At 39.4% G+C, this 26,834-nt stretch overlaps 1 protein-coding gene across 4 annotated transcripts in view; it reads right to left on the bottom strand.

The window, feature by feature from the left end:
• Positions 1–26,834, bottom strand: part of ZNF521 (zinc finger protein 521) — a 280,911-nt gene that overhangs the window by 143,564 nt on the left and 110,513 nt on the right. For all 4 annotated transcript variants that reach the window (XM_086682654.1, XM_086682653.1, XM_086682651.1 and 1 more), the window contains one exon: positions 17,217–20,569. In XM_086682654.1, coding sequence (XP_086538780.1) covers positions 17,217–20,129 — 2,913 coding nt within the window. In that variant the 5' untranslated portion in view covers positions 20,130–20,569. The remainder of the gene's footprint in view (positions 1–17,216; positions 20,570–26,834) is intronic.

Consider the following 26,834-nt stretch of genomic DNA (forward strand, 5'->3'; position numbering starts at 1 on the left):
TTGGAGGCAACCAGATTGTTGCCACCAAACATACCTGCATTCTGCATCAGACAACCACATAAGACCTTCTAGTCCTCCTTCAGATTATCCCAGAAAGATTAAACTATAGACTTCAAAAAGCTCTGCATAATCCTTATTGATACTATATTTTACAAAGCCACAGATTTTCCATATAAAAAATGCCCAAGAATATAACTTGAGAAAATATGGGGCCCTTTCTCAACAGGACTTTTGCTCCTTGAGAACACTGCCCCCCAGTAAAGAATCTGAGGGGGGAAGTGCTAGTAAAAGGATTATAATATCAAATTCGACATTTTTTATCGACTCTGTGCAAGGCAAGCACTGTAATTTTTTTAGGTGTTCCTTAACAGTCCAGGTGATAAATCAGTCATTATTTTAAAAGACATTTTAGAATTTTATTATTGAATATCCTTACTAGACCTTAGAGAATATTCCTATTTCTAATCCTGCTAACTACTCACCATCTTAACATGTATACAATTCACCATTGGAGGGTGCATTTGCTTTTTGAAAGTGTAATTCTTTGCAAAAAGAAACACGAAGTGATACTTACCTGTCTGTCAACTGTGTGTGCAGTGCCTACAACAATGCCTGCCACAGGTCTGAAACCCAATTCCTGTCGAATGAATGAATGCAACAGACACAAATTGACCCAAATAGTGTAGTGTGTCTGTTATGGAATGCTTGTTTTTAAATTATTTAAATTTGGTACAACAAAATGATATCAATCCAGACCCAGTTATGGGGCTGAAAGGACCTGTCTTCCACCAAAATGATGTCAATTTTCCAGTCCTAGTAGGTATAGACATGAAGCTTAGAGGGCTTCCTGCCAGTTTTTCAGCTACCTCATTTAGTCTCTTAGTCCCGTCACCCACGTCCCTTCCATCTATCCTTCTCCCCGCTTTCTATTCCACCCCTTACTTTTTTTTTTTTTTTTTTAAGAATGATCTTGGTTAAATAGGTGGTCTCTATTCATAATTAAATTCTATATTTCTGGACATCTAGTTATCAAGAAATTTTATTACAACTCGCTTTTGCTTCCTTACTGGAAGCCAAACTTATAAATATAAAATACCAAAGGTAATCCTTAGACGTATCTTAAAATGAAAACGTTAACATCAGACTTTGTCAAGTTATGTTTATCAGTGACACTTAGGTTTCTAAATCATGGTGAATCTGTGCCTTGAAATCTCTCTCAATCACTTATTTATTAGTGATTTTCAAGTATAGCATTTTATTCTAAAAATAAGAGATTATGCATCTAAATTACAAATCCTGTCCAAAAAAAAATCCCCCACAAAATTTTCACCACTTTTCCTTCTGAAGAATGTAAATATGTTTGCTCCCTAGAGAACACTGCCAGTGGGTTTTAGACAAACAAATAACAGCTTTTTAAAATTAACTGCTTCTCAAACTATCCACTTGCTTCTGGAGCTTAGTGGGAAAATACCTTATTTTGGGATTCACAGTATGCCTTTCATGTATAATTTTTGTTTTTCTTATACATTATTTCCCCAATACTTTTTTTGTTCCTCTGTTCTCTATGATGTTTCAAATCAATAGTATTATTGAACATTTTCCGTTTCTTATCTATAATTACTTTTTCTGCCTATACACTCACCTATTTTACATGTTTTTCCCCCTTTTACATTTATCGTCACGTGACACAATCTCTGACCTCAAAGCAAATAAAGTAATATTTTTACCTTTGTGGTCTGTGCACTCTATTTGTTCTTTGGATTTCCTTGCTTCTAGGTTTGTTTTAATATCTTATTATGCTTTTCTATTTCACCAACTTTGTGGAAGTGTGATGACTGATTTTGATGCATTCTGACCGAATAATCCATATAGCCCTAGCATTAGATGGAATTATTTTAGATTACATTTACAAATCAATTGAAGACATTTCACATATAAATTATACGAATGTGTGCAGATATCCGTAGGGATATGTGTAGACTTATGCACAGATATTACATAAACGATGTACAGTACACAACATCTGCTAAGAACTTTCGTATATACGTATACCATTTGCTCTTCACAATAACCCTATGCAGTAGGCAAAGTATGGATTATGCCCATGTTAGCAATGAAGGAATTGAAGCTTAGGAAGGACTAGTTAAGACGACACAGATGGTTCTGTCAACTGTTATTTGTACTCCTTTTTTTGGTAAGCACAATATTTTCCTGTACTATGCTACATGGCATATGTTCAAATTCCCTACACCTATAGCAGCAGGCTCTGAAGGACAAAAAATTTTCAGACTCAGTTGAAGACTGGCTTCTGTAATACAATGTTTAATTCAACAAAATAAATCATTTGCCTTGATATGGGGATTTTTTTTTACAGGATTTCACCTGCCATTCAATCTCTTTATGATATGAATTGCACAGAATATTACATACTTATGAGGAGTCTAATGTCTAATGTTCTATTTATGTGTGGTTCGAAGAAACTGCATCACCATACAGTTCTTCAGAGAAATGCTCCCTTCTTTGTTTCTTTTCTCTGTTTGTTTTAATCACCAGGTTTCAATTATTTACAAGTGTTTACTAAGGACCTCTCACGTGTAAGAGACTCTCCTGAGAAACATGAAGGACACCAAGCCAAGCCCTGTCTCCGCCCACCTCCAGCTCTCTGTGCTCCTGCCATGCTGGCCACTTGTTATTCCTTAAGCCAGCCAGGCACACTGCTTGCTGCCACAGGACTTTTGCTTCGCAAGTTCTCCCGATTTGTTTGCTCCCCACACAGATACCAGCAAAGCTAACTCCTGCCTGGTTATTTGCTACCTCTCCCGAAGTACTTTAGCAGTTCATTAGTACTCCTATTATGGCACGTATTCCATTCTAATTTATATTATATTTATTGTTCTATATTAATCTTTCCTTAGTAAACTATACACCCTCATAGTAAACTATACACCCTCATAGTAAACTATACACCTATACTGGGGAAAAAGACGAGTATTCAAAAACCCACACTTGCAAAACGCTCATCCTCTTTACAAACCCGATAGCCTAATGCCTTGTACATAGCAGGAAATTAATAAATCTGTTATCCTAAGGTGAAGTACCAAATGAGGAATAAAAAGTTAATGCCATAGGCTAATGTTCTCCAAAGTGTGAGATATGTACTACCTTAATTGTAAAGAACAAATACAGTTCTTTCTGATTATGCAAAGGAAAAAGGTCTCACTGAGATGCTAATATGTCTTTAATACCTCTAAAACACTTGATAAATTTTCTGGTAACAACAAAAGAACAGGTTTCAGGCTTTCAGCTTTTTGCAAATACGAATATATAGCTAGAATTTTTAAAACATTATTTTGCACTAATTGTATTAGTTTTTATGTTATCTTTTATTTATAATAAGTGATACTGATTGTATACTTATGGTTCTGATTATTTGCTTTTTATGTTAAATATTAAATGTTATGAAGAGAATTTATAACATAAGTAGTACATAAAGAGTAACTATTAAACAAACACCTGGTGTGTCCAACTTAGCTTCCTGTGTGTTCTTCCTAGACAATCTATTACTCTGTCTGAATTTGCATTTCCCATATTACAAATCAGGATAAATATTTTCACATGTCGGGGCGCCTGGGTGGCTCAATCGGTTAAGCCGCCGACTTCAGCTCAGGTCATGATCTCACAGTCTGTGAGTTCGAGCCCCACGTCGGACTCTGTGCTGACAGCTCAGAGCCTGGAGCCTGTTTCAGATTCTGTGTCTCCCTCTCTCTGACCCTCCCCCATTCATACTCTGTCTCTCTCTGTCTCAAAAATAAATAAACGTTAAATAAATAAATTAATTAATTAAAAAAATTTTTTTTCACATGTTTACTGAGCCCTTGTGTTTCCTCTTTGTGAAATGTCATTTCACATTAATTTCCCAGATTCTAACTTGTGGGTTTGTGTTTTCTTATTGATTTATGGCCGTTTTCCCCATATTTGGGAAACTAATCATTTTCCCAGCTATATGTGTTATATATGTTTTAACATCTTATAGCTTCCATTTTTGCTCACTTTATAGAACTTTTGGTATACAAGTTATTGTGTTTAAGGCAGAGGAACATATCAATTATTTTCTTTGTGATTTATGCTGTCTGGGTATTATGTGAGAAATCATTCCCAACCTAGGGTCATAAAAATATTCTTTACATTTTTTCCTAAAAGATTTATAGTTTTATCTTTCACACATTTTTACACATGTGAGTATTCTATTTTATTTTTAATTTTCCATATGGATAATGAATTGAATACTCCATCCATTCCTTTACCACTATCTCTTGGAGAATCTCTGTTTTGTTCTGTGGCCTAAACCCACATTATGCTAATTGCTGCATATTTATTATTAATGCCTGCGTAGTAGGACAATCGTCCCCTGCTTCTTCTTTTCCTTCAAGAGAATCTTTGCTATTCTTCACCTTTCATTATTCCATATACATTTTTGAACCTCCTCGTCAAGTTCCAAAAAAGTAAAAGTATAAAAAATATATTTTAGGGGCGCCTGGGTGGCTCAGTCGGTTAAGCGTCCGACTTCAATTCAGGTCACGATCTTGCGGTCCGTGAGTTCGAGCCCCGCGTCGGGCTCTGGGCTGATGGCTCAGAGCCTGGAGCCTGCTTCAGATTCTGTGTCTCCCTCTCTCTCTGCCCCTCCCCCGTTCATGCTCTGTCTCTCCCTGTCTCAAAAATAAATAAACGTTAAAAAAAAATTTAAAAAATATATATATATTTTAAAATTGTTGGAAGTTTTCACTGGAGTAGCTATGAATTTATGGATCAAAGTAAGGATATTTGACAACTTCACAGTATTGAATCTTCTTTTCCATGAACAAGTTAAACGTAATCATTATTTAGGTCTTGAAAAATATCTTCCAATAATGTTGTGCCATTTTTGTCCATAAATGTCTTGAACAGCTTAGATTTTATTTCTAAGTATCCTAATTTTTTGTGTTTATTATATATATAGAATTCTTTTACAACTTACATTTTTTCACTTTTGGCTGGTGAATAAAAATCTAATTGACTTCTATGAGTTGATTTGGTACCCAGAAAATTCGCTAAAGTTTTATTCATTATAATAATTTATCTTTAGATACTTTGGCTATTGTTTTACACACAAACATAAAGTCTCCAAATGACAGTTTGATTTTTTCTTTTCAGTTTTAGTGCTCCTTACTTTTTTATACTTAACTACATTTTTATTTTATCATACATCGCTGGTTAGGTCAACCAACAAAGCTTATTAGTGATTTTATTATAAACCACTAACTGCATTCAAACTTCTCTAATTATGCTTGCTAAAAACAATATTTTAAATAGTCTTTATTAGGGTAAGGAAATCTGTGTCTATTCCAAGTGTTTTTATTTAAGCATGAAAATTTGTTGAATTTAGATTCTTTGGCAACTCGAGATAAACATAGAATTTGTCTCTTTTACACTGCTATCGTGGCAAATTCAATCAATTACTTTCTTGAGATTGAACCCACCTTGCATTATTGTTATAAGACCATTTTAATCACAGTATAAAATCTTTTACCACAGTGGACTTAGTTTGTTAATATTTTCTTCAAAATTCTTATATGTAAAATCATGAGTAAAATAGTCTAAATTTTTCTTTTACTCTCTTTGTCTTGTTTTAATTGGAGAGTAAACGAATTAGAGTGTCCTTTCTTTTTGTATTTTCTGGCACAGCTTTGGAGTTATGTATATGTTCTGGTATTTTCTTTGTGGGAAGGCTTTCAACACTTTATTAAACTCTTTAATGTTTAGGGAATCATTCTACTTTCTTTTTTATCTTGAGCCAGCTTTGGTAACATACTATGCTAAAACTGTTTCCATATAATCAAACTTATCCAGTTATTTGTATAAGACTATTCAAAATATTCACTTATTTTTTTATCTTGTGCATTTTTGTTTTTTTAAATAAAAGTTAAAATTGAGAAACAGCATATATATATATATATATATATATATATATATATAATCTTAAGTGTATTGCTTGATGAAATTTTACATACGTATATAACAGTGTAACCACCACATAGATCAAGATATGGAACATTTCTAGCAACCAAAAAAATCCCTTTTGCCCCTTCCCAGTTCGTACCATTCCAGAGGTAACTATTCTGACTTTGATCATCACAGATTAGTTTTGCCTATTCTCACACTTTAGGTGAGTGGAGTCATGTAGTGGTATGTGTCTGGTTCCTTTTTCTGAACATTGTATATATGAGTCACTAAGATTGTTATATAGCAGTGGATCATTCCTCTTCATTGTTGTGTACTATTCCATTGTGTGACTAGAATGATTTCATACCATTACATGAATGTATTTATTCATTTAATTTTGACAGGCATTTTGATTGAGTGTAACTTGAATCTTATATGCAAAAATATGTTATAAATATTCTTGTTTATAATCTGTGGTAAACATTAGCTCTCGTATCTTTTAGATACAGACCTAGGAACAGAATTTATGGGTCACAAAGTAGGCTAGTAATCAACTTTAGTATATACTGCCCAGCAATTTTTTATCAATTTTACAAAATTATACTGCCGCTAGTAAAATGAGAGAGTTTCAACTGCTCTCCATTCTTGCAAAATAAGAATTTTTGCATTCATTTTTATTTCAGTCATTGTGGTATGTGTAGTGGCTCTCCAACTATCTTTTAAACTTTTTTTTAACGTTTTATTTTCTTTTTTAAGAGACAGAGAGGGACAGAGCACGAGCAGGGGAGGGGCAGAGAGAGAGGGAAACAGATCCAAAGCTGAGCCGTCAGCACAGAGCCTGATGCAGGGCTTGAACCCACGTATACAACATCATGACCTGAGCTGAAGTTGGATGTTCAACTGACTGAGCCACCCAGGAGCCCCATCTCCTACTATCTTTTAAATTTCTGCATATATGAGATTATGGCTCCCCTTCATTATTATTATTTAATGTTATTTTTTTAACTTGATTAATTTCACCAGAAGTTCATACATTTTATTAGTCTTTTCATAGAACTAGCTTTTTAGTTCATTGTTAGTTTTCTATTTCATTACTTTTGGTCTTTGCTTTATAATTTTCGTCTCTTCTATTTTTTTCATGGGCTTGTTTTGTTGTTCTGGTCTGAATGTCTTAAGTTGGATTTTTAGCTTATTGATATCATGACTTTTTAAATTTTCCAATATGTATACTTACACTGTAACAATTTTTCTTCTAGGTACTGCTTTGTTTCCATCTCCCAGGTTCTGCGGTACAGTTATCTTTCAGTTCTAAGTATTTTTAATTTCTCTTTTTATGCCCCCTTTGTTCCATGTGTGATTTTAATTTTAAAATTTATGGAGGTTTTTAAAAAGACACCTTTTTCATGTATCATATATTTGTACTGTGGCCAGAGAATGTGATTTTGTGTGAACCTAAGCTTTTAAAGTTTATACTGTTTTATTAATGTTTTTTAAAAATATTTTTTGAACGTTTATTCAGTTTTGAGAGACAAGACAGAGTGCAAGCAGGAGAGGGGCTGAGAGAGAGGGAGACACAGAATCTGAAACAGGCTCTAGGCACTGAGCTGTCAGCACAGAGTCCAACGCGGGGCTCAAACTCACAAACAGCTAGATCATGACCTGAGCCGAAGTTGGATGCTTAACTGACTAAGCCACCCAGGTGCCCCTACGCTATTTTTTATAGAGGACTTCCTTTATGATAGGCAAAGAGTGAAGGTGAGCAATCAGTGTACAGGTGTGGCCTGGACAGGGGATGCGTGAAATGTTAACAGCAGGAGTGGTTGACACAAAAGGTTTGAAGAATAGAGAAGGTATAGGAGATACAAACAAAGTTTCAGACCAAAATGACTAGGAGAAAGATGGAACATTGTCGAAAATGGGAAAAGAAATTGTGATTCGATTTGGTTAAAGGGCTAGAAGAATGTAGAACTCGTAATGTCAAATGGGTAACTGAAAATCCAAGATTGGGCCTCAGAATGAGGTTGACATTTGAATTTGCTATTTTAGTCATCTGTGTGGGGCAATAATTAATAGGAAACAAGTAATAGGAAATGCGGGTGAGGGGAAGAGAAGCGCAGATTAGCCAAATTATGGAAAGAGCCTAAATGTCCATCAACTGACAAATGGATAAAGAAGATGTGGTTTATATATACAATGGAATACTACTTGGCAATAAAAAGAATGAAATCCTGTCATCTGCAGCAATGTGGACAGAACTGGAAGGTATTATGCTGAGCGAAATAAGTCAGTCAGAGAAAGACATATATCATGTTTTCACTCATATGTGGATCTTGAGAAACTTAACAGAAGACCATGGGGGGAAGGGAAGGGGGAAAAATAGTTACAAACAGAAAGGGAGGGAGGCAAACCATAAAAGACTCTTAAATACAGAGAACAAACTGAGGGTTGATGGGGGAGTGGGGGTATGGGGGAGAGGGGAAAATGGGTGATGGGCATTGAGGAGGGCACTTGTTGGGATGAGCACTGGGTGTTGTATGTAAGCAATGAAACATGGGAATCTACCCCAAAAACCAAGAACACACTTCATACACTGTATGTTAGCCAATTTGACAATTTTGATTTTCTTTCATTATTCAAAATCATCTTACATATTTACTAATTTCTATCTCAACACCATTTAAGCCAAAACATAAAATGTTCCTCCTAAATGGAATTTTACCACCGCATATGGTGATTCCACACTCTTTTGGCCTAGTACTCAAAGAACAAATATTATGTACAATTCAAGATTTATGGTTGTATACAAAAACATTCCGACTTCTGAATTCCATATTTGGAACCATATGGAACACATCAGCATAATGGAACACATCAGCTCTTCTTTCCAGAGCTGGAAAGAAGTGAAGAAAATGGAGGGATGGTAGTGGCAGCAAGTTCAATGTATGGAGCAATGATCAATGCAAGGTAAGCATAGGACTAGGGACAAAGCATGGCCATGAGACAGCTGCTTTCATGTTCCATGCCTTGATATTTATGCCAGGGGTCTTAACTCTCTGTACTAGTACACTATAGATGCCAAACAAACATTGAACACAGCAACAATAAATCTGAAAGCAGTCCAAACTTGGCAAAGCAACTCATTCTATTTCAAGAGCATCTTGAATCTTACAGATTTATTTGGTCATGTAAATTTTCTACTTAATTTTAAAATATTATTGGGGCGCCTGGGTGGCTCAGTCAGTTAAGCGTCTGACTTCCACTCAGGTCATGATCTCAAGGTTCCTGAGTTTGAGCCCTGTGTCAGGCTCTGTGCTGACAGCTGCTTCGGATTCTGTGCCTGCTTCAGATTCTGTGTCTCCCTCTCTCTCTGCCGTCCCCCACTCGCACCCTCTGTCTCTCACTCTCAAAAACAAACATTAAAAAAATGTTTTTAAGTAAAAATGTGGATCGGTTTAACCTTAAAAATGTTGAACAATCTTTAAAAATATATATATATATAATATATATGTAAAATATATATATTTTAAAAATTGTTTTACATATATACGTATATGTATATAATAATACATATACTATTTACCTAGGGGGCACCTAGGTGGCTCAGTCAGTTGAGCGTCTTACTCTTGATTTCAGCACAGGTCGTGATCCCAGGGTCATGGGATCAAGCCCTGTATCGGGCTCTGCACTGAGCGTAGAGCCTACTGAAGATTCTGCCTGTCTTCCTCTGCCCCTCTCCCCTGCTCACTCTCTTTCTTAAAAAAAAAAATATTATATATATATATGTGTGTGTGTGTGTGTGTGTGTGTGTACATAAAATTTACCTAGAAGAAGCTTACTTAATTTTTGCTCTTTTAACTTAGCAAAACTTAGTATCAGCGATTTAAACTTAAAATCTTAAATCCAGCCTCTTATGGAAATTTTTGTTACATAAAACAAAATAAAACAGAACTGTGGAACATGACTGAGTTCTGAATTACCACCTTGTACATTGCCATTTTCTGTACAAGAACCATGAAGAAAGAATATTGACTTCAAGGCACTTAGACCTTCATATTGAAGGTGATCTTTGAATTGTTAGAAACCTCAAGTCTTTTAGCTTATTTTAATATTTTTATATCAAACTTGACTTTAAAGCATGCAGGCACAATTGGGTAAACTTATCTATATCTCTATGTATGAGTTACTAGATATGCATGCATATACATCTAAAGATGGGATAGATACTTTTTTGTTACTTTGAAGTACTTATACTATGTTCATTTATTCAACTGATATTTACTGAGACCTCATGACAAACATGTTGGGTATTCAGAGGTGAGAAAAGGGAAGAAGGAAATAAACAAGTACACAAATAATAATTTGAAGCAAAAATCCTAAGGAGGAGACTAACTTTGATAAGATTCTGGGGGGAAGCCCATCTGATAGATGAGAAAGGTGCACACAGGCTGATCCAGAAGAGTAGCCCAAGTAAATAGGTGGCTCAATGTGAAGCCTCGAAAGCAGACCCCTACTCAGGAGGCCAGGAGGCCAGGCACAGTGTGTGAGGAGGCACCCCAGCAAGGTGAGGGCAGCCAGCTACAGCCAGACTATGTGTGGCCTCATAAGCTGGTGAGAGGCTGGGCTTGTATTTGAGGGAAGTGGGAAGTCTCTGAATAATTTTAGAAGACTTCATAATTTACATGTCTGCCAGATTCCATCCAGCGCAGCAGGAAGGATGGATTGGAAGCGTGCAGAAGACGGAGAGGACTCCATTAGGAAACGACTGCAGTGTCCGGGCGAGGATGCAGCCCAGGCCATGAAGACGGCTTCGGACATAGAAACACATGGATGAGATACTCGTTAAAGGCACAATCAACAGTACTCATTAACAGATTAGGTGGGGAATGAGGAGAAGGGAAAAAAATCAGGAATAATTCCCAGGTTTCTTGCTTGAATAACTGGGTGTAGGGTGGCTCCCTTTACTAAAATGATGAAAGTCTGGAAAAAGAAATCAGTTTCAGGAGAGAAAATCAAGCGTTTAGGCTGTATTCATTACACTTCAAATATCTAGAAGAGATACAAATGAAAAAGTCAAGCTGTCAGTAGCACACAGTAATCTGGAACTAAGAAGAGGTGCAAGCTATGAATATAAAGTTGGGAATTCTTAGCATAGAGATAGTTACAGCCACATGAATAGATGAGATGCTGTTGGGAGAGTAGACAGTGAAGAAAAAGAGGGCCAACGATGAGCCTCAAAGAATCCCTACACTTTTAGAACAGGCACCGGAGGAAAACCTCCAAAGGCCAAAGTAGGAAGAAAACTAGGAGAGGAAATGCCATAAATCACAGGAGCATGTCGAGAAAGAGCTGTCTACTGGGCCTCATGCCATAAGGATGAAGACAGAAAGGCTCACTTTGGAATCTGGAGACCACTGACCAAGTTGGTGGGACCACGTACAACTTCTTTGGGAAAGCAGGACTTGACTGGAATAGAATGATGAACAGTAGACAGGACCATGTTCACGACGTCTATGATGGAACTTCAACGATGGTGGAACGTTTTGAGTCCAAATGGAGTAAAAAAGCACGGATAGTGATCCTAAAATTAACATGCTCAGAAGAGCATACATTTATCCAACACCTTCTAGGTTTCTGTCATTGTACCAGCTGGCTCCTGTATGAAAAAAACTAGGTGGCCAGCTGTCCTGCCATGTTGCCATGTATGGAAAAAGGCTCTGGGTGAGCCACCAGCCAGACACAGCTCCACAACACCCACCCACAGAGGCATTTGCCTATTGTGGGCCGGGCGCTGTCATGGGTATTAGAAATAGGACATTGAGTAAATTCTTGCCCTGAGGAATTCATAGGAAGGGAAACATAAAGAGGTAATTATAAAGCAATGTGACTATTTTTATATATTTAGGATGTATTGTATACACAGAGCATTCAAGGGGAGAAGAGATGTTTGGAGTGGGAAGTCGGGGTCACAGGAAGCCTTCTAGAGTAGTTGATCTCCGAATAGAGGTTAAGGTGGACAGCCTTACAGAAGGTGGAGCACAGTCAGGAGGAAAGAGATTATTTGGGGAGAAGGGATAGGGCAGCCTTAGTGAGACACAGACGCACTGTGTCACCTGTGGGTTAATTAAAAGTATTTTCAACTATGGAATAAGGTGTAAGGTAAGAAAAGGAAGGGAAAATTTAGCAGGGGCCGGAACCTGAAGAATCATTCTATGTCACAATAAAAGGATAGTATACTATCCTATGAGGATAAAGGTATAGAGCACTCAAAATATTTCAAATAGGGAGGGACATGCTATTCAGATTTGTGTTTTAGATAGATTGTTCTGGCAGCTTTGTGGAGACGGATTTGAAAATGATAAGACTAAAGTCCAAGAGAACAATTAGGAGGCTGCTTCAGTAGTTTAGTGAAAGATGATCAGAGATTGAATTATAAATGTGGTAAGGGGATGGAGAGGAAGGGATTGATCTAAGAAATATATATGAGCTGAAACAGAGATCACTTGATGACCAACTGGATGTGGAGAAAAGGGAGACAAGAAAATCAATGGCTCCACAAGTGAAATAGAAAATATAAGAAAAGAAGCAGGTTCGGAGAAATTATGAGTTCAGTTTTGGTCCCACTGATTTTAAAATGCATGGAAACATGTGAGTGAATATATCAAGAAGGCAGCTGTGTGTAGGAGTCTGAAAATCACTGGAAAGGGGGTAAGTCCTAGATACCATTTTTAAAATCAGTTTCATTGAGATGTAATTCACATACGAAAATTCACTAATTTTATACCTGGTGAGTATTAATAAATGCATACAGTCATGTAACCACCACCAGAATCAAGATACAGAATATTTCCATCAGCCCCCGGAAGTTCCCTCCTGCATTTTGGAGACATCATTTGAAGTCATCCATAAAATGTGATAGCTGGAGCCATGGGAGTGGATGAAGCCACATAGAGCGGGTATGCAGAGTAACAGTAGCAATGGGCCTTAATGTATAGGAGCAGACAGAGTACGAAGAAGGGTACAGATCATTCTGTGAAGGGAACCAGGAGAGAAAACAGAGGTTAGATAAAGAGGAAGTGGCCAACAGTGACAAGTAGAACAGTACACAAACTAGGGTAAGTTCTCTTTAAAAAAAAAAAAGGCACTGCACTGGTCAATTGGATCAATAGAGACCTTAAAGAGGTCAGCTGCAGTAAAGTGATGGAAGCAGACGATCCCTTGCAGTGGGGTGTAGGAAGTGAATGACAAGAGGAAATAAGACAGCAATACAGAGAGGATTTTATGAAAAGAATATGGATGAGACTGTAGCTGGAGGAAAGTCCGGTGGATTTATGAGAAGAAAATCCTGAACCTGGAGTTAGAGAGTCAGGTTCTCAGAGCCCCTTGTTTACCACTTATGAGCTGTGTCATCTTAGATCTCAATTTATCTGGGCCTGACTTGCTGTCTGTAAAAGAAGGCAGCTTATTCAGATAACCTCCATGGTCCCTCTGTTTCTGATTCTGTGGCACTATGCGAGTATCCAGCAACACAGACACAACTGGGGACCCTTCCAAGAGCAATTTCAGTGCACTGGTAGGGGTGGTGTGAGTTGAAATGTGAGTAAATAACCCCGTGAAGAGACGTGCCTACAGAGATCCTGGAGAAATGGAAGCAGGAGGACCCATCTTCTAATGTCATCGTGAGAAAACATTTTGAGGTCCAGATGGGGCAGAACCTGACCAGACAGGATCAGTGTCAATGAACTGCAGAAGAAGAACTAACATTTATTCAACACACAGTAAATGTCAGTAACTCTGTGAGGTGTTTCATGTATGGAAAAATCTAGATGGTCAGCATTTCCCCTGTGTCAGGTTATCTCTACCATTTATGGAATCATTGTAGGTATCGTTGTAGGTTATGCATAAATGTATACCATACTCAATCTTTAAGAGCAAAAGGGAAATGAATACGTTCCCCCAAATATTTTATTCAAAACAAAGACTCCATAGCAAAATTAGATTGATAATTATAGGATTTTGGCACAAAGAAAACATTTTTCACAAATTCCGAAAGCATTATGCAGAAAAAAACGGAGTTGACATTCAGATCTTTTGTCTTTAATTCCAAATTTCTCCATTACGTGACAGCTACCTGCTATTATTCTTCTTTTAAGTGTCATGTGCCTGTCTTTCATCCATTTCTTAGATCACATGCGTTTATACAATGCTTATCCCTCCCTAGATTATATCTAAATCCCTTTTAAATAGGTAATCTAGTCCCGACCAAAAAAAAAACATTCTTTTCAGTCTTGGAAATATTCATTCCAGTGTCTACCAATACCCTTATGTGATCACAAGTCACAGTCCAGAAAAAATTCTAATCTTGCTCTTGACAATATCTGTGTATCCAGGTTTTATTATCTCCCGTGGTCTTCTTTTCTCTTCTGAAGTCTCAATCCTCAGCCAGAAGAAGAGATGAAAATACCACCTATGTCACTAAGTCCTTCATTCCTACCTAGGACATCTAAGTCAATAGACATACATGTCAGACATCTTTTTGTGATAAAATGTATTCCCACATGGCATACCTGTCTTTTGGCAAAGACTTATGTAATAACTTCTCTCTTACCTACATGGTAAAAAATTTACACAACACTCATGCAAAGTCACAGAAGCTTAACTTGACTAACAAAGAATGTGAACAAATTAATTTTTATGACATGACTTTTTCTTGCTGATGCATTATTTGGGGACTTTTTTTCATAAAATTCCACGTATGAAAGATAATTTTCTATGTCAAGTCCAAATAATATGGCCTACTGTACATTTTTAATTATAGAGGATATCAGAAAGGAAGGGAGCACATGAAACTTTATGACTTTAATAGTATAATGAAGAAAAAATAATAACAATGGATGAAAATGTCAAACAAATTAGTGAACTTTTGAATCACAAAGGAAATATATATAAATGAATCCTTATATCTGATTGATTAAGGACATTGCTACAAGGTCTCATAAGCCCGGCTTAATAAGGAGGTACCCTTCTAAAAGAGTCACTTTTAACTCGAGGTATCTCAGTGCTTAAAAAACACTATTGTAAGAATTACAAGTAAGAAGTACTTTTCAAATATTTTATACATTATTCTATGTAAGTGCAGGATGTAGTTCAACTTTATCATTAAGATTTTAGGTATAATTAAATACTTGACCATCCCTTAATGATAAATTCTCTAAGCAAATAACTCTAACCAAATTAACGTGTAAAGACTATTTATACGTCCTCCCTCATTAAAAAGATTTTCACCTCAAATGGTATTATAATACATAGCAATTTAGGAATATCAGAAAACATAAGCCAGGAACAGATGAGAAGGAACAGGCACATTCCTTTCCACAATCTACTAGAAACAAGAGCCCCATTTTGCTGGATTTTTAACGAACACACCACCACAATCACTCGCACGCACACACACACACACACACACACACACAAATACAGTCATTTTAAATCAATTTTATGCACCATTTAAATCGAACATGAATATACAAACTCCTCTATATGTGCTAAGCATAGCAAAATTAAAAAAGGGGGAGAGGAATAATTTTCTACATAAACGGATTTCTAAAATTCTCATTCATAAGCATTTTAAAAATAAGACCTTTTCGGGACAAGTGGATAAATTTGAATATGGACTTCTTATAGATGATATTATAGATCCACTAGATTTCTGTAACCGATTTAGTTAATTGCCTTAATTAATAATGTTGTGGTTAAATAGGAAGGTGTCCTTATTCTTAGAAAAATAATGATGTCTGAAACTCACTTTCATGTGGTTCAGGTTAATAAAAAGGTTGCAGAGAGAGAGAGAGAGAGAGAATAATGTGACAAAATGTTCATATCCAGTATATCTGTGATACGGATATACAAACACACATGCTTTCACTGTCTTATTCCTTTAGCTTTTCTGTAGGCTTAGACATCTCATGAAATAAAAAGTTGGAAAAAAACAATTCATTTCATATGATCCTAACTACCAAGAGAAACTAGTTGATCCAACACGTGAGCCAGGAGCCATTATCAAAGCTATGTTCTTGCAGCTGTCCTCATCAGTTGGAAAGGACTTCATTTATTTAAATGAGAGAGAGGTGCAGATTTCCTTGGAAGGAAAGAAAGGGAAGCAGCTTCAAAGTTTGGGAGCTTGCCTGTCACGCAGATGCCACATTTCAAGAGGATGGGCTCTGTGTCAGTCTTCCCCGCTCTCCCCTACCAGCTGACTGATGGCTATCTGCAGGGACACGCAGGGGGGCCTCCAAGAGGGTGTGAGTGCAGAGACAAGATAAGGAAAATGCAGTGACCCCAAACTGAAGGGAAATGGATCTCCCTGGGGTCTGCATTTGGATGGATCTCCAGATAGGGGCAGGTAGGGAAGTGGAAAAGAACTCTTGGAAACCAGGTGATAAAGCATAAAGAAATTATAATAAAATGAACCATCCTCTTCTCAGCTTCAAGGACTGATGACTTCTAAAACTATTTCATTGTAAATGAACTTATTTTTCATACTCGTTATGGCAAAGAAGGCATGAAACCACTCTTAAACTAAGAAAAAAAAAATCCACTTTAATTGTGAAACCCAAAACCAGACAGTGAAGACTCGGGGATATTTAAGGGGATGCCTTTTAAAGGAACGTTGGGCACGTGACTCTTAATAAATGTAGCGGCTTTTACAAAACCCTGTTGTGAGAAAATATTTTGCTCACTACACAGAAGACAAAGAGAAACAGTGAGTGTTGACAACATGGTATTATAAAGCCGCCCCTACCCAATTTGTTATCCACAAATATATATATTCTTTTTAATTTACTCTAAGCCAGCATGTTGGCCCATTGCATCTTACTTTTATGTCATTATCTCTCTGCCATACACACAAGTCATAGCTGGGGATTTCAACTCGCGGTAAAGCTATGCTGAGATTCCAGATCTCAGTGGTGCTGGCAAGAGTGCTGATCTCTTCAGTCATAGAGAAGACAATATCCTAGGGAGACTGGAATTAGTCCTATTTTGCACCATTCAAGCCAAAATGCTGCTTATCAAGAAGCAAGTAATTGCTGGCTAATGGCTATGGGGGGAAAACCACCACTGCATTTCAGTCTACGCGTCTCTCGGCACATGACAATAAATAAGGCTGCAGAAAGGGTAAACATGAAGTGGCAACAGTTTCTTGAGGAGGTTAAATAGCAAACATTAAAAAGGCAAGTTACCTCATCCGACTGGGAGGGACTGATTCTGGGCATTGGCGATACTTGGGGAGTTTTCAACTGCGTGCTGTTGCTATCTGGCACGAGCTCTCGGTGGACCGTTTGGATGTGGTTCTGGAGTTCACTTTCAGATTCAAACTTAACGTTGCAGCTAGAACAGCGCGTCTTCAGTCCCCCCGCCTTGCCTTTACCCTCGATGGCACTCAGATTCTCATTCTGGCCCAAGCCCGGTCTACTCGTGCCGGGAGGGATGTTGATGCCTGGGCTGCCGCTCTTACTGAGACTGACACAGCCAGCGCACAGACCATATGGCAGGCCATTGATGTCAAGCTTCACCAGATCTTGCTTGGAACGGAACTCTTTGAGGCAAGACGCACACTTGTACAGTTTGGGGACATGCTGGCCACGCCCCGTGGTCTGGACTGCAGACCCATTCCCTGTCTTTTGCATGTGGAATGTCCCGTGGATTTTGAGTTCTAAGGTGGACGTCACTGTCTGCATGCAGACCACGCAGCGAAATCCCGTCAGGGAATTGCGCAAGTCAGGGTGCATTTGGCAATGCTCCAAAAACTCCTCTTCGCTCTGGAGAGGCATCTTGCAAATCCGGCAGTTTCCAGTATCAAGACTCTTACTGTGCGTGACTTTGTGTTCGGTAAGAGTTAAAAGGGAGGGAAACCGCTCCCCGCAAATAGGGCACATGTAGTGTTTCACAGGGCCTAAGTGGGTCTGCATATGTTCACGGAGGCCGTTCTCAGAGAAGAAGGTTCGAGAGCACACGTTACACTTGTAATTCCCTTTAATGAGCTCGGCTTTCTTCTTCACGATGGCACTCTCTCCGGGTCTGATGTTGTGGTCTCGGAGCTGGTGGTTCTGCAGCAGGGTCTCCATGGTGTAGGCTGCCCCGCAGATGTCGCACCCGTACATGGGCTCCGAGGTGTCCACATCTTCTTCGCTCCCATCGTGACTGTTATGGGACTCCTGGCTGTTGGTCAGCAAGGTCTGCAGCTCCACCTCCTCCTTCTGCACTTGCTCGGAAGCCCCGTTCGTTCCACAGTTGGGAGTCTTGGTTTCAAACACGCAATGCTTCTCCCTCAAGTGCTTCTCCAGCAAAATGATCGCGTGGAAGGCTTTGCTGCAGAATTTGCAATTGTACTTCTTACTGTGAGTGGTGATATGACACTGCAGCTCCACCTCGGTGCCAAAAGACTCACCACAGAAGATGCACTTGTGCACTTTCCCTTGATTTTCCAGGTGGTTGTGTTTCACGTGGAGTTGTAGGTCAGTCTCATTGCGGAAGTCCCAGTTGCACGATGTGCACCTGTAGACTTTCTTTTCATTGCTGTGCTTTACGGCCAAGTGGAGCTGAATGGAGACTTTTGAGTCGAACACTTCCTGGCAGAGGGTGCACCGGAAGAAGACAAAGGTGTGCATGTCCAGCAGGTGTTTCTGAAGGTCGTCCACTGATGTGAACTGCTTATCGCAACTCTCGCAGATGTAGTATGTTGAGGTGATCATAAAATGGATGGTAACATGCTTCAGCAAGGATTCTTGGTTGGGGAATTCCTTGTTGCACTGAGGGCAGGTCAATTTCGGAAGCACAGTGTCGAGATGAGTTTTTAGGTGAGTCTGAAAGCTGTCTAGGGACGTGTACTTAGCACCACACTGATTACAGATATATTCTCCAGCCGGACGTGCAGGCGCACCTCCCACTGCCTGCATCATCTTAAGAGACGTCTGCTCTATGGCCACGGGAGATAAGGGGCTCAAGGCCCTGGATTTCTTCCCATTGTGAATATAATTCAGGGCCAAGGGAATGTTTTTATGATTCTCTTTGATATGCTTGTTCAGTTTAAGAACGCTGTTGAATATCGGCGAATTCGTACAATAGGAACAAGAATAGACTTCGACTACTGGTTCTTTCGGAGTCCCAAGCACCGGCGACCCAAATCGGGAGCCGCTGAGGTCGCAATGGACCTGCCTTATATGCTCTTCAAGGGAAGAGTCAGTGAGAAACCCCATGTAGCAGTGGGGACAAAAGAATGCATTGCTATCCTTAGCTGCAGGGTTCGCAAATCCGTGAGAACATCGGATGTGTTCCTGAAGAGTGTTGAGGTCGTTGACAACTTCGGAGCAGAAGTTGCACTGGTAGACTATGGCAGGCATGGCAGAGACGATCAGACCTGGGTCCTGAGCTTCATGCACTTGCTTAAGATGTTCATTTAGGTTATAGAGTGAGGGCAACACCTCCAAGCAATACTGACAAATATGGGCCTGTTCTGGCTTGTCTAAATGCATAGTTTTCAGGTGAATCTGCAGGACTGCCAGGCTCGAAAATAGCTGCTTGTTGCAGTAAATACAGCTGTAGGTAACTTTCGCTTGTTTACTCGAGGGAACGGTCATGTCAGGGGTTTGCTGGGCAGCCCGCTTCCTCCCTCGACTCTTTGGGATCGGCGGGGCGGCTTCCACCATGGTTGAGCTGTCCACGGAGAGGTTGGAATCTGGAGTCGTGCTGGACACCGAAGTGTAGCCCACGGTGACCAGGGAAGGGCTGTTGCTGTGGTTGCACGACTCGGGTTGCTGGTGACTGTCCATGTGGCTGTACAGTTCCTCAACCGTGTGGAAACTCTCAGAGCAGATGCTGCAAGAGTTCTTCTTCTCCCCGCCATGCACCTGCTCCATGTGGTTCATGAGGGACGTCTCCTCCACAAACAGCTCGTGGCAGTAGATGCACTGGAGGGCCGCTCGGTCCTCGTTTGGGGAGCACTCGGGGTGGCACTCCGCGATGTGCTTCTGCAGGTCTTCTGGGAAGTCAAAGCCTTCCTCGCACTGACTGCACTTCTGAGTGTCCTTCATCTTCCAGTCCTCCATCCTGGAGCCAGACTGGGACCCGTCCTTGTTTCTCTCGTGTACCTGCATGTGTCCGTGTAAGGAGCTAGAGGACAGGAACCCGCGGCGACAAATGGCACATTTATATGGCTTGTTGGACGTGTGAGTCTTTAAGTGGATCTTCAAGTGATCACTTCGGGAGAACGCAGCATCACACTCGCTGCAGTGGTACTTCTTGTCCCCCGTGTGGAGTTTGATATGGCGGTCTCGGCTCCGCTTGTGTTTGAACAGCCTACTGCAATAGGTGCATTTGAAAGGCAGCTTGTCACTGTGGCTCTGCTCATGGTGCTTTAGGTAGCTGAGGCGGCTAAAGGACTTGTCACAGAATTGGCATGGGTACGGGAGTCCGGGGCCGCCTTCTTCCTCTCCAAAGTCGCAACCTTCTCCATGGCTGGGGGAAGTCTGGTCCTTGCTGGAAGGCGAGGAAGCTGGCCAAGAGCACGTGGGATCATCTTCAACATCCACTCCATCTGCAACGAGAAGCAATGGAACGTTTTATCTTATGGGCTGAGCACTCGAGAACGGGTTTACAGTACCATTGCAACAGGGACATGCAGTCGGACTATCTAGAACCTGGCGGGGGTGGGGGTGGGGGTGGGGGGAATGGAGGACAGAATATTTGAGTGGAACACTTCCAAATCTGAACCCAAAGCTTTTATTCTACATTTACTTTTTACCGGGTTGTAAAATATAAGAAGATATTAAATAGCTCTATGTCTAAATTACCCCTTTTATTACTTGTTATCATTTTTCCTTAGGAGCAAGGTATATATTACGCATCGACAATTTTATTAAAACGCGGATTTTAATATATTTAATGTTTCTTCTGTATTCATTCTAAAATGATTTGCATATTATGTGAGCATCTGAAGAACGAAATGAAAAGGGGAAATATTACAGGAATGATTTAAAATTAATGCAGTCAACCCAGATGTCTAATATTTAATAAAAAATTCCCTCTGCATTTTGCTTGTTTTTATATAAAAAAGGCAATTCTGAAGACCAAAATCTTTTTATGGGGTTCTTATTGATACAGACCTTATTGCTTTCAGCAAAAAAATATTAAAAAGTAAGCACATGAAGGAAGACAGAAAACACAATAATAATTACGTCTTGTGTAATGAAAGACAACCAGGATTTCTTCAATAACTGAAAGATTCGAACACCATAGGCCAGAAAATGGATTATTAAGTGTTAGGAGGGCACTGCTAGATATTACATGTAGCTGGGATCAGCCAGGATCAAGAAAAAATGAGAGTTTCACAAGGGCCAGATTGTAATACTGTATTTTGCTTGGAAAGTTCAAGAGGTGGCCCACCATTTCTTCCTTTTGCAAAAGCTTCAGCAGCATGAACTTCCTTAGCCAAACAGGACCTGCACTTTGAGGTGAGCAGAGACAAAGCGACTTGTGAAAAACTGGAAACAGGAAAAGTGATAAATGATTATGGTAAATGCTGAAAGATTTATGAGTAACAAAGAGAAGACAAACAAGACTGAAAGCCAGATATAACCTTAGCAAGTTATCCATAAAGTAACTCTACCTCCTATGAGGTGTTTTTTAACTCGGCGCTTGGCAAATGTGTGCTGATCTTTCTGTTGTTTTCTTAACATCCAAGTGGAAAATAAGACCTCCTCAAATAAGTTGTAAAACCCCTTTTTTTTGGCTTTTCAAAACAATCTATCATTCAAGATGAGAAGAAACTGTAAAAGCTTTTCACTCTCCAAAAGAGCAAGGTTGTTCATAAATGCAGACAAAGACCGTCGAGGGGAGCCGGTGGGGACAGTGATTCTATCAGGATAACAAGGTCCAGTTAGAATACTATTAGGATATTCGACTAAACCTCAATTTGAATATGATCAAATAAGTTTTTAAATTCTTCGAAGCTGAAGTTCACTGGCAAGCTATATTATTAACATAAAAGTAGAAACTGGCAAGCATTATGTAAACAAATTCCACGTCTGCTTTCTTTAAGGTAACAAGATTTTACTAGATTATCAACCTCTTGCTTATCCACAGGAAACAGATGAGGATCATTCCTTTCCTGCATCTAGAAACTGATGACAACACCATCTCACTATCAATGCCAGATGGCAACCATGTAACTCTGAGAAAACAACCAAACACCATTCCTGGATCCCTGCCCACTGCAACAAAGCCTCACAACACAAGTTGAAAACCGCATGATTTTGCATCCTCATTTATAGGAGTCTATAACCCAACATGTTTACAGCGCAAGAAAGGCCCTGGTAATTCTGGGTATGATTTAAATGTAAAGTGGATACATAGAAAGAACACAGGCAGACAACTCAACTCACCATCGAACAGGCAGAAAAATGATTTTAGAAAATTCAAAACAAACTCAATGGTGATTCTAGCTATCCTTTTCAAAAACAAACTGTAAGTCACTTAAAGACAAGTGTCCCTAAAACAAACCAAAGTTGTAAAATATTTCCCTTAATTGAAAACAATTGCTATTTATTACATTTGCTCAGCAGTCTAGGTAAAAACCTGCTATATTTCACATTTACTCTTAGGCTTATGTCCTGTTGTTTCACTGAAAAATATTTTCAAACACATCATCTCATTTGTACAGTTGGGAAAACAGTGAATCAGAATTTGTCATGAATCTAGACTTGAAGAAAATAACTATTGACCCTGAAAATTTAGCAAGTGAACTTATTATTAAATTGCAGACTGTGTCCAGGCATGATATATTATTATACAAATGTACAAAGAATTACAGAGCAATAGACCATTATAAATAGTGTGCAATCCCTGACACCACTCTTAAATCAGGTTCTTGTCTGTGGGCCATGCCTGACTATACCTATTACATAACTGTTCTCTTAAGCTTGTAAATTTCAACATGTCAAGTGAGCCGAGGGTTAGGATCAAGTTTTTACTCAATCGGGTTTCAAGAGAGCTGGAAACCTTCTCTTCTCTCTCCGGTCCCTATTATTCGGTCTTGAGGGAAAAGAAAGTGAAAATCTGAGATGATGTGTCTTTGTAACTGAAGTACATGGAAAGAGTGTACAGGATTCATAAGGCTCAGGCTGGGGGATGGAACAGAGAAAAAAGTTTGAGCAGGGAATGCTGCTTGTAGAAAAATAAAAGAAGGTTTCACAAAAGGCTGATTTCTATTTTAAAATCTAAAGTGTAAAAAACTCATTTGCTGACATACTATAAACGGATGTGTGCTCCCAGGGACACACAAGGAACTCACTGACAAAACTCCCATGGGGAGTTGGTCCATGCTCTAAGGGGATCAGTGTCCCAAGACTTGTGCAGTGGCCCTGGTGTTTGCCAATATTCTCTGAGGTCTACCTACGTCTTTGAGAGCTGCCCGTCCCCACTAACTTTGGCCTTTGGGCAGTCACAACGCAAACTATGTTGAGGTGGCTCGTGTAGATGTCAACTATTTCAAGTTCTTTTTTCCCAGGGAAGAAACTGCAGAGGACTCTTTCAATGCCGGTTCCTGAATCAACTCGAACTTTTTTCCCCCTTCGGCACTAAGTGCTACTTACAGGAATGTCTCTCTGTGTTATGGCAGGTTTTCTGCATTTCAGTGTGAAGTACTTAACATGTCCGTGCTAAATTTTAAGTTTTGGAATCAGTCACTTTACACTCTGAGGTGACTCTCGGAGAACTGTAGCTCTTACCAGCGGCGGGGGTGGGGGAAAAGAAAAAAAAAAAAAAAAAAAAAACTTCGCTGGAAACCAGTTCCGTGGCCTAAAAGTCTATTTAAAGATGCAAATGTGTGTGCATAGTTAGTGCAGATGTTTTTCTACAGCAACTGTACTTGCTGAGTTTCACCATTTCCATAAAGCACATTAAAACAAGTGTGTGAACACTCCGAGATGAAAGTCTCAAACACTCCTGAGACTTTCAGTGGAAAGTAGAGCCGCCTGACTTTTCTCCAAGCAGACAGGAATGCCCATGATTCAGCAGCCTGAGTAAATAAAAGAGGTCCTTATTTCCTAATTTTGCTGGCTGGCCACACTGCGGCAGCCTCTGTGCTCCTGCCAAAGGGGATGCAGAATTGGAACTACACCCAGCCGCTGAAGGCCTGTCTTTGTTAGCCAGCCAGGCTTTCCCGACCATCTTCTGGCAACAAAACTGCCATATCCTGCAAGGAAGACCTCCATCTCGGGCTTGATGGTTCTCCAGTCTGCCCAAAAGGACGAAACAACAGATTTCGCCGGGTCTGTGTCGGAGGAGGACAGCTGGAAACTCAGTTAGCAGCAGAGCAACACCTGTTCGGTCATATTTATGGGGGAAAAGTGCTCACTAACAGAAAAGTGAAGTCATCCTAGAAGAAGGTATTCCACAGAAAAAAGGCACCGGAGCACAAAGTTCCTTTGTGATCCAAGCCACCGGCCCCTTGTGTGCCAACCTGGAGAGGAGAGAGCAAAGACTGGATGTGATTTTATCCTGGCTGCTGGGGAGGAACAGGCAAGCGCACCCGAGAAGTGCCGACTGGTTACCAATCAGGGACCCGACAGTCTCAGTTTACAGCCTGCCAGCTGAGAAATGCCGAGGGTCCTGGCCACTCCTTGCTTTCAAGTTTAACTGGAGTAGCCAATTAAAAAAAAAAAAAAGATCAAAGAAGGAGGAAGAGAGGATGGGCAGAAAGGTTTGGGGTGATGCCAAAGCTGATCTTGAACCATTAAGCATGTCCTAGTGTAAGATACATGCCTTTTGAGGGCAAGGACTGAGCCTTTCAGAACGTTGACTCTGTAACAACATGGACAATCCAAAATTATTAAGGAGAGAATAAAATAACAAGGTGGAGTGAATCACTGTCAATGGTAAAGAAATTATCCGGAGCTCTGAAGTTCTGGAAACTTCTGATACTTTTAGTTCTTCTTAGGGCTGGGCCCTCAAGAAACTGGCTTACTAATATCCTTTGGCTACCTGAGCTCGTTCATCGTAACGGCAGAGTACTCTCTAAATTGCCCTTCAGGGACTCAGTATCATGTGTGTTCAAGTGCCACACAGCAAGGCTCCTTAACAGGGACAGGATTTACATCAATGGTAACTTTTCCAGGGAAGAAAAGCACACATAGTGACAGGTCTGGTGTAATGACAGCAGTGCAATGACTCAGAATGTGAACGGAAAGTCAAGAGTCTGGAGTTTTATTTCTAGCTTCATAACTGACTTAGAGAGTGACCCGGCCAAGTCGTTTAATCTGTCCCTACCTAGGTACTTCACCTGCAATATGAAGATAATAATTCTTGCTCCTTACCCTCTGGGGTGTTACAGAGATTAGTGAATGTTTCTGGGGCACCTACCGTCCCTAGAAGAAAAGCTGCATATGTAAACAAAAAGATTTATATGTGGTGTGTGCATTTATGCTTCTGCATATAAAATTCTATGTATATAGTATAAACAGATTTTAACATTTTCTTTCCTTTAATGAAACCACTGGAATATTTAAGGATTGGCCCGATGGAAATCTACAGTGCCTTAAGCATTGTACATTCAGCCATCAAGAAAATACAACATAAATAGTTGGTGGTATCTAAAAATTAATGGACCATAAGTCCATGCTGACTTTGTTCCAAGTAAGTTATCATACAGAAGATATAATCTTGGGTCTTTACAGACAGATAACCTTGGAACAAGTATTGTGCTATGTAATTGTGAAGCCAAGAATGTAATTTTCAGAGTACCTCTCTTCATAGAACACTGGCAATACAGTCATTGCATTATTGAACATCAAAATAAGTTCATTTCAAAGGTGATTTTTTAAGCGTAGAACAATAGGTTAAAACACAAGACCAAAGCAAATTTCCACGTTATCTCCTCCATCGGCTTAAAATGATTATGTCTGTCAGCACAGACACTATAGGAGCAGTTCTGAACTTTCATATTAAGAAGAGTTCACCGTCCTTTTTTCATTCATTAGTTGCCTGAGCCACCTTACGATAAACTGAGAATCCCAAGGAGAATATATAGTTGGCGCACAAAGACTAAGAGAAGTTAGGCACCACTCAAAGAGAACAGTATCTTGACACGTGTGTTTAACAGACACAGGTAGCATAGATATTCCTCATGTTAACCTGGTGCTATCACAGTAACAATTTTACACCACCATATGTAAAAGCATCTAACCAAATTACACAGTACATTTTTAAAGCAATGGTTTCGATGGCTAAAGATATGGTCATTCTAAATAAACCATTACACACGATTACACAATTGCTTCCTTTCATTCTCAATAGAAATATCAACAGTTTTAGAAAAGCTGCAATTTTAATGATAGAACTTTCGTACTTTCTGCAAAAATCAACAGCCCCGCATTAAATTCACTTCGTTGTCATAAAACTTATTTAACTACTTGAAAATGAATACTCTTTACTGGGTGTTCAAAAGAGAAATGTAAACTTTAAAATTATTTATAATTCACAGATGCTTTTAAATTCTGTAACATTCCAAATTGTTCTAGAAGGACCAATTAAATGCATTAACAGTTAGGTTATGAGGGAAAAGAGTGGTCACCCATTAATGATAGCAGCTGTGGGGAGCAGGAATTGGTGGTGCACAGTTTTCGCCACAGTATTAAGATGAATTCCAGCTACCAGAGCTCACTTTCAATGAAAAAAGAGGCTCACTTTCCCCAACAATCCTTTAGCGCTTCTTCAGATGAGCCAACATAAGAGATAAGAAGTTGTTATCACCCCTCCTTTGCCCTCGGTGGGTCTTTATATCCACGCTGTCTCTTTCGCCAGAC

The sequence above is a fragment of the Puma concolor genome, chromosome D3, assembly GCF_028749965.1.
Source record: "Puma concolor isolate L17-30 chromosome D3, mPumCon1.1.hap2, whole genome shotgun sequence".
NCBI classification, from domain to species: Eukaryota; Metazoa; Chordata; class Mammalia; order Carnivora; family Felidae; genus Puma; species Puma concolor.